The 8,616-nt window shown below is 34.1% G+C and overlaps 1 protein-coding gene across 2 annotated transcripts; it reads left to right on the top strand.

The window, feature by feature from the left end:
- Positions 1–445: 445 nt before the first annotated feature.
- On the top strand, positions 446–8,616 carry LOC131847071 (protein qua-1). Of its 2 annotated transcripts, XM_059196523.1 has the most exons (9): positions 446–641; positions 3,394–3,531; positions 4,301–4,482; positions 4,812–5,016; positions 5,923–6,024; positions 6,636–6,814; positions 7,177–7,455; positions 7,516–7,803; positions 8,192–8,616. In XM_059196523.1, exons 1-9 carry the CDS (start codon positions 508–510, stop codon positions 8,515–8,517), a joined length of 1,833 nt encoding a protein of 610 aa, XP_059052506.1. In that variant the 5' UTR covers positions 446–507; the 3' UTR covers positions 8,518–8,616. The 2 variants fall into 2 exon arrangements, with proteins under 2 accessions (XP_059052506.1, XP_059052507.1); XM_059196524.1 differs by lacking the exon at positions 7,516–7,803 and having other exon boundaries at positions 7,177–7,290.

Raw genomic sequence — 8,616 nt, 5'->3', positions numbered from 1 at the left:
ACGAGACAACTACTTGCGTAGCGACAACTATTTCTTTACACGGTAGCAAGAGATAATGAAATTCACTTGCTTCATTCATAAGCTAGTTATCTTATGCAAAGCGCTAATTCTGTAAGCTAAATCTCATAAAAGCTGATATAAGAATTGGACTTTTTTACGAGTACCTAGTCATTCTAGATACTTCTGGTGATATTTTAACAGTTAAGGAAAAAAATTCTAAGATCTATAAATTATTTGTCTGTGAAGAAAAGAAAAAGAAGTTGTGTATGAATCTGTAGCTTTAAGTTAAAGATGCAAATTCTCAATCAGTGGAGGTGAAGCCTAAATATAATAACAATGACGTCCGGTCGTTTTCACGCGGTATGACTCCGTTCGGAGTTCATTTTTAGCGCCATATATAAGAGAGGCTTTGTTTTTTATCTGTATAGTCATACCCCATACGCTCCGGATTGAAGACACACGGTGTGCTAAGACATGATATATTAGTTAATTGAAATAAGTGTTAAAATGGCTTGGACTCAGAAAAGTGTGGTATTTGTGTGTGTGTGCGCATTGGTGAGGACTCAGGTGATCCCGGGAAAGTCGAGAACGAACGATGGTGATTACAACACAGTGAACACGGATGGATCCTTTGATTTTGGGTAATTCCACTCATCATGAAATTGACATATTTCGTAAAGATTCCGATAGTTTTTTTAACCGGACGGTAGGGGGCGAATGAAGATGGCATTCCAAAAACTCCTGCGGAAGGATTTATGGAGCGACTTAAGGTCAACTCCCGCCTAACGGATACTACTATAATCTGAGAGCACCGCTAAGGGTTCGAACCTCGACTTAGTCCGTCATAATTTCGATCCTTGTTTGAATTGGACGGGGGGTCCATTGGAGGGTATTGCGATAGTTTAAAAATCTAATCGTAAGAGAAAACAAAAATAGTTTATAAGCTCAATTATTGTTGTTGTGATAAAAATGAATTGGCAGAATTCTGAGTCAGAACAATTTTTATTCTTTGTGATATTTTCTAGTATTACTTAGTATTAAAAGATCTATGAGATCTATCATTGCGTTTACTTTTTTGCTAACTTCAATTAATAAACTCATATCTTATTATGATGGCGACTCTACCACCATCTCCAGGATTAGTTAATTCTCCAGGTATCTACCTGGAGAATTAACTAATCCTGGATAACTTTTTTTTCTATCGTAAATATTGAGATAAATTTTCAAACACACAAAGTAGAAGTTTAAAAGTCTAATATCATACGTAAAAATATATTTATAACTCGTAAGCTTTTATATCAATAATATTCATACCAGTTTTTTTTTAATGGAATGTGCACTTGCCTATGTTAACGGAATACGCTGGCTGTACACCAGTGGTGGGTGATAAGATGAGTATAAGGTCAGCTCAGTTAGGTCATCGTGGAAAATTCATCAGGAATTTAACATGAAGGTTTTTCAGGAACCGCTTGAAGGTCAACATAATATGATGCAATAGGTTTATTAGTCCATATTACTAACAATTCCCTTCCCCCCCAATTCACATCAGTTAGTCAGGACCGATTTATAATATTGTGTTTAACGTATCATCTTGAAATTTTAAAATTACTACTACTTCATCTGGGGTTCAGTTGTGAAAGTATAAATATATATATCGTGGTCGTAGCGAAAACACACTTAATAATTATTATTATATTTCGTTTATCAGTATATTTCAATGCAATGTTTTAGCAAATCACTGGAGAGTCAGAAATATAAAATATTTTATATATAGAAGTTATAATATTTTTTCATATGTGTGTGGTCATATTCAACTTAGGGGCATTCGTCTAAGTTTTAGTAAACTACTAGGCATGAACACTCTTACGTACAGAAAATTACCTTATTAACAATAGCCAGAAGTTTTAGCGAAAGCATATTCCTTAGACGACTACTCATACTGTGGATAACTGGTCCATGAGAACTTGGTTCTTAATTAATATAATAATCATTCAATCAATCAATCTGGTCAATTCATGGTAAGCAGAGCTACTAGACAACAGATATAGTTTTTTTTTAAATACATTTAAAATATACATAGAAAGCAGACAGACCAATACAAGCAATCGAGCTCATGAGTGCTACTGTTTGTATTGTGCGAAGAATCGAACCCGCGACCATCGTAAGTAAAGCGGAGTGCTAAACCGCCAGACGACCATGTCCTATTAGAAGGTGCAATTCGTAGTAGGTCCTAGATCAAAAGACACGTAAATAGTATAGTTATCGTTCCCTATTGTTGTTTTACGAGAATTATTTAGTCTTAGGCGATTGTCGTGCGAAGTATAATTAGTATTAAATTCTAAGATAATTAATTACCTCGCGTTCTTTTGAATTTTAAGGACATTAGTGTTAGATAACAACATAATTATAATTTATTAGGTTTTAACCAATTAAAGTTGTTAACACTTACGAACTTCATTGTTTCTTAAATAATTAATTATTATATACACATATTTTACCTACGAAATATGAAAAAAAGTTCATTTTCCTTAAAAAAACAATTGGATTACAATACTACAGTGTTGGTATAACCGAGTATGCTAGCTACGCCTGTATAAGGCACATCTACATTCTACATATACATAAATAAATGTCTATTGATTGGACTACTATAGTAGTATGATATAACTATAGTTAATAAAATAATAGTCTATAATATTATGTCTATCAAACACTTATTTTCTAAATAATTTGTTAATCAATGTCGTTTTGTTCGTATTTTATTTTTTAACGAGCTTTTTCTTACTAAATGACGTCTATAGAAGTTTATTATTGTAATTCCTAATCTTCCACTCTTCATTATGTTTTCTTACTCTTAGTTATGTATGTTATGTCTTGTTTCGATAAAGTATGCATACAAGCAAACTAGCTAGTTGGGATGTAAATTATAAATAGGTATATCATCAATATCTGGAAATAAACCGTCATTGAAATAAACAAATTAAAAAAAATACGTTTAAAGTAAAGCTGACAATTTCTGAACTGTTTATTTTAAACAAAGTGAAAATATTTATTAAATAAGTACATCTGTAAATCTATCCATGTATTAGATAATTGCATGGTACAATTTAGAAAATGTTTAGTCAGTATTTGCCGATACATGTTTCAAATATACCTTGACTTGACTTGACATGACTTGACAATTTAATATTTTTCCTATTATTTACAATGACAAAAGCTTAGTAGCTTTCAGTTGTTTTATTATAGTAACAGAATTAGAATAAATCCAATATTACATAGATACCATTAGTACATAACTACAAAAAATGTATAATTAACTAAAACTTTATATTCGAATATTCGCTTTTGTATCAAATATATTTCTAAATTTCTTAAAGATTTCATTTTTTATAGATATACAAACACAGACCGAGGTGCCGCCTACCATTTAGCACACGGTACCGCAAACGGACTGGTCGGTGGCCGGTTCGGTGCTCGTGATCCTGCTACCGATACCGTGAAAGAAACTGTTTACACCGCTGGGCCTAGAGGGTAAGATTATTCTTAAGTTAACCCATTGAAAGCTATATATATGAGTAGGTACATTCGTACATCAAATTAGTCATTGCAATTCTGATATTATACTTAAATTCAACATAAGATGAACAATTTGAACTGTGTTCAAATTTAAAGTGGAGTTTAAGTTCTCAGGACTGACATTGAATGAGAGCTACGGGCGTCACGATGAAATTTATAATAGGTATCCATATGCATAACAAATCAGGTGGGCTAACATTTTGTTTACCTTATATAAAAAAAGATGTAGGTATATAGTAAAATTAAAAAGATCGCCTTTCTGCAAAGTCATATACTACGTAAATGACTTCATTGTACTTCACATCTACTTTAGGTGCCAAGCAGCTTATTTTATAAGATAGCTACTCGCCCCGGCTTCGCACGGGTGCACATGTATTATATATATAAACATTCCTCTTGAATCACTCGGTTTTTTTAATAGATAATTAAAAAAACCGTTCAAAATCCATTGCGTAGTTTTAAAGATTTAAGCATACTTTGGGACGGACAGACAGCGACAGCGACTTTCTTTAAAATATCTATGTAATGATGTTTGAGTTGAAGAGCGAAATAAGAAAATAAAATTACAAAGTTCGGAGATATGATATTTTAATCCTCCGGAATGACAACTCACATGGATGTCACATAATTACGTCATATTCAAAGGGTTGTTCATGTATATAACAACAGGTAGGTCGAGACTTTCCATCATCAATTCACTAAAAATTACATTTAATACCTACAGATTTCGAGCAAAGGGTGCAAACATACATAGAAAAATGGACTTGGATCAAAGACCTCGTGGTCCAATCGGTAACAAGGATGACCCTTATTTTGATCCCAATGAGGATCCCAGTTACTCTTTCAAGTTTGATACCAGGACTTACTCTAAAAACGAGAATGCTGATAGTAGAGGAGATGTCAAAGGTAACTTATTATAGTTATTAAATCTGCATCCGTAAAGATAATGGTAATAAAGGAAAGGTAATTGTAATAAAAGTAAGGAATTTACAAAAAGTTTTTTTATAAATACTTATGCATGCAATCAAATACTTATATGTAAATCGTGTTAGATCTATAGATCATTGTATCTCAATAATTAACTTTATCCTGCATGAAATACAGACGATCTTGCTTATTAATTTACATTTACAGTTAGGTACAAATATTTTTTGCAAAAGCTTATTGCTGAAAGTAAAAATAAAGAATAATAAAAATTATATTTTAAATATTATACAACACACCATTTTTACTAGGCCATTACTCGTTTGTGGATGACGTGGGTGAGCGTCACGATGTCTCCTACATAGCAGGCAGAGATACAGGATTCCACGTATCTTCCGCCCATCCAGACAGCCCTAATCTTATCGGCTCACCATTTCATCGATCACCGCTGGTAAGAGGAGAGACCAGACCACGTGGTCGGACGGCAGTTCAACGAGGATTAGATGGGTCATACAGGTAATTGATTAGTTATTAATGAGGCAGGTAATTTGCAACGTGGTAATAATTAAGTTGTAATTATGAATAATTGGTTTATTTATTTGGAATTAATTTGTGTGACCCCCTGTAGTTGTAAATTAACCAGAGGTACTCATTGCTTCTCTCCTCATCATAACTATTATTAAATTGATGTATCAGCTAACGTAGTAACGTTAGTAGATCCATAAATTCTTTCTAATTATCATAATTATTTTTGTACGTGGGTAATGGTGATCCAATAACAATCAAAGTTATGAATACATACATTGTCTACTGTTAAACATATTAGTCTCATCCGATCCAGCGGCGTCCGCGGTTTTCATTTATTTCCCTTCATCTGAAGTCGTTTACTTTACTTACTGATTGCTTCATATCTCTAGAACTCTTCTTTCCGGTCTGTAATGGATTGGTCTCTTCAGTTTCTTAACTTTAGTTATTCTATGGGTATCTTAATTTCGGATTCTATGTGAGAAACTTAACAGAATTTTGAATTTAGCATATCATTTCACTTCCAGAACCATTTAACTCGAAAAGTCTTCAAAACCAAACTATCATTTTCAGCATATTATTCTAACTACACTTTTGTCTTTAAACTTTATTTTTTAATTTTTTTTTTAATTTAAATTTATTTATTCAGATAACAGAGATCCAATTTGTTAGTAACAATTGTACTTAGCCTATGTTAGTATATCTAAAATTACATATTATCCTTTAAGGGCCCCCGTAACAATTTGGGTCCAAAAACAAAGTATTGGGCTGTCAAATTTATTGCACAGCATTTTCAGATTATAACTGCAGTGGTATCTTAAAGTTTAAAGACAAATTATGGTTTTAGATGATAGGTTTTTTTTTGCCCTTGAGTAGTAAATTAATGTGATTTTGTAGGTTCATATCAGCAGGCCCAGATCAGAGAAGAACAGAGAGCAGCGATTCCCATGGAAATGTTAGGGGATCGTACACATTTTTAGACGACAAAGGTGTTCAAAGGTAACTTTTTTACAATTAGATATATCCCTACCTATAATTCTCTGATTCTAAAGTAAGATAACGTGTTATGAGTCTTCATAATGAACATATAAGGTTAGAATTTGTAAACATACAGAAACCTGAGGTAATTTAATTCTTAAATTGCTAAAGCTATATGCATATTCATAAGAGTAGATACAATTTATAGTCTACTAGTTGTGCTTTATTTTATACTAGCTGACCCACGCAAATTCGTCTGCATTTCACTTACTTGACATATCATTATATGTTCAATGTACATATCTTTTAAATTTATAGCCTATAGCTATATTACTGTAAAGTTTCATCAAAATCAGTTCAATAGTTTTTGCGTGAAAGAGTAAAAACCATCCATCCATACTCACAAACTTTCGCGTTGAAAATATTAATAAGATTTATTGTTATACCAGAAATTATGATATCCGCTTATTTTTACATTAATATAATGTACCTAGTATTTGTCGGTAATTAAAATATGTATATTTGTTATATTTTGTTACCTGTTTGTTACTTGCTTGTTATATATTTAATGGGATCTTTTATTTTGTTGTATGTTTGCTGAAAGTGTAAATAAATGAATTATCTATCTACAGAACTGTAAATTACATAGCTGGTCCCGGTATCGGCTACAGAATAGTGAAGAACAACAAGGATCCTTACATCCCATCATTCTTCCCCACCATTCCAAGTGCTTACGATCCAGACTTTGTAGGCGCTGGTTCCTCCACAGGATTTTCACCCGATGATAGCGGCGCTGATGACGTATTTAAAGGTAGGAACCAAAATTGGTCAAATTTTGCAATTTATTTGTTATTACTTAATAAATAACGTTAAATAAATAAATAAAGTATTAATAAATACAATACAATGAAATTAATAAACTGAGCAATTTAATTAACTATAAAGTAGGCGCAGTTGTTTATACGTTACGTTTTGCAAATATACAAACTGACAAACAAAATAATACGACTTCAATATAACATTATTTTTAAACACTGCGATATTAATTATCTATATTCAAATGTCAAATGCTATTATTGAAAAATAGATATATATTTGGACTTCAGTAAAATTGAAAATAAATTAAGTATACCTTGTTTATTTCAATACATTAAGTAGTCTTTTCATTTCTAGGACCAGACGGCACTGCAGCATCCGGGCACGTAAAACCACCTCCATTTCCTTCTAACGATAAAGAACGACCAAACAAGCCCAGTTCAGGATCAACTGGCTCAAGTGGCTCCAATGGTAGTGGTTCTAATGGATCTGGTAATGGAGGAAGTAGTAGCTTTGGTTCTGGAGGAAGCAACTCGTTTGGTGGTATTCCTACCGGAGGTGCCTTTGGTAGTGGCTCAACTACTGGTTCCTTCGGCCCTGGCACAGGCAGTGGTGGCTCCTTCGGCCCTGGCACAGGCAGTGGTGGCTCCTTCGGCCCTGGCACAGGCAGTGGTGGCTCCTTCGGCCCTGGCACAGGCAGTGGTGGCTCCTATGGTACTGGAAATGGATTGTTCAGCAGTGGCACTAGTGGTGGTAGTTATGGGACTGGCACTTCTGGTGGCAATTTTGGCAGTGGTACATTTGGTAGTGGCACTTCAAGTGGTGGTTCCACTAGTGGTAATGGCGGCGACAGTTCAGATGGCGACGATGACGGTGATAGCGGTTACCAAGGCCCCGACTTCGGTCAGGGAAATGAAGATATAGGCTACGTCGACGAAGATGTCTCAGGTTTCGGAGCGATCATCAAACCAACGAAAGGATCAGGTGATGACTAGCACGGGAACGGCAACGTGATTGACTTTGGTGATCTTGTTTCTTTATAATTTTTGTTACAATGACTTTTGATGCCGAGGTGTCCAGTAGTAGTTCCTAGTCCATTAAACACGCTTTATTTTCTTTTAACTTTAACGAAAGAAGAAACTAAGCTCTTTTACGATCGTAGTTAAGCAAGATCACGAGTCTCAATCGACTTGTCCAGAGGTAGATGCGCACTAGACTTACCTATTTAATTTAATAAATTATGAGAATTGCTTGAACGCAATAAATATTATTCACAACCAATTTGGTTTTTATTACACCAACACCTTACGGCACGCAGCACAGAGCAATCAGCACACAGCATAAGAATTTAGATATAATTACGAATTTACAGGCAAACCGGGTCGGCCCACCAGCAAGCCTTATAGGCCAACGAAGAAACCTTATGTGCCTCTAAAACCTTTCCAGCCAGCCAATAATAAAGATGACGACGGCGGTTATGATGACGGGAAAGGAGACAAAAACACGCCACAGTTTGCTATAGGATTTAATATACACCACAATAAGCCGGGTACCACAATTATTAGGAATATAGGTCAGGATTACTTTGGGGTACCGCCCGGAGTTTCGGTCAGGGCTCACGTTCAGAGCATTGATTTATATCCATACGATTCGAAGCCTATTTCGCCGTCTGAAGCGTTAGAGAAAGACAAAACATAATAATATTACTTGTTAACATTAAAAAAATCTTAAATAAAACATTAAAATGTGTAATATCATTTAACTGTAAAATAAGCGAACTTTTAAATTATTTAACGA

Source organism: Achroia grisella, unplaced genomic scaffold (genome assembly GCF_030625045.1).
Source record: "Achroia grisella isolate CSIRO2021 unplaced genomic scaffold, CSIRO_AGI_Agris_v1 utg515, whole genome shotgun sequence".
Classification (NCBI taxonomy): Eukaryota; Metazoa; Arthropoda; class Insecta; order Lepidoptera; family Pyralidae; genus Achroia; species Achroia grisella.
The sequence above is the reverse complement of the archived record's forward strand: the minus strand, read 5'-3'. Positions and strand labels throughout refer to the sequence as shown.

Excerpts from the sequence above, each read along its gene's own strand:
- LOC131847071 (XM_059196523.1), top strand. The coding sequence starts at position 508 with ATGGCTTGGACTCAGAAAAGTGTGGTATTTGTGTGTGTGTGCGCATTG. Across the intron at positions 642-3,393 it reads GATGGATCCTTTGATTTTGG|ATATACAAACACAGACCGAG; the intron begins GTAATTCCACTC and ends CATTTTTTATAG. Across the intron at positions 6,815-7,176 it reads CGCTGATGACGTATTTAAAG|GACCAGACGGCACTGCAGCA; the intron begins GTAGGAACCAAA and ends TTTCATTTCTAG.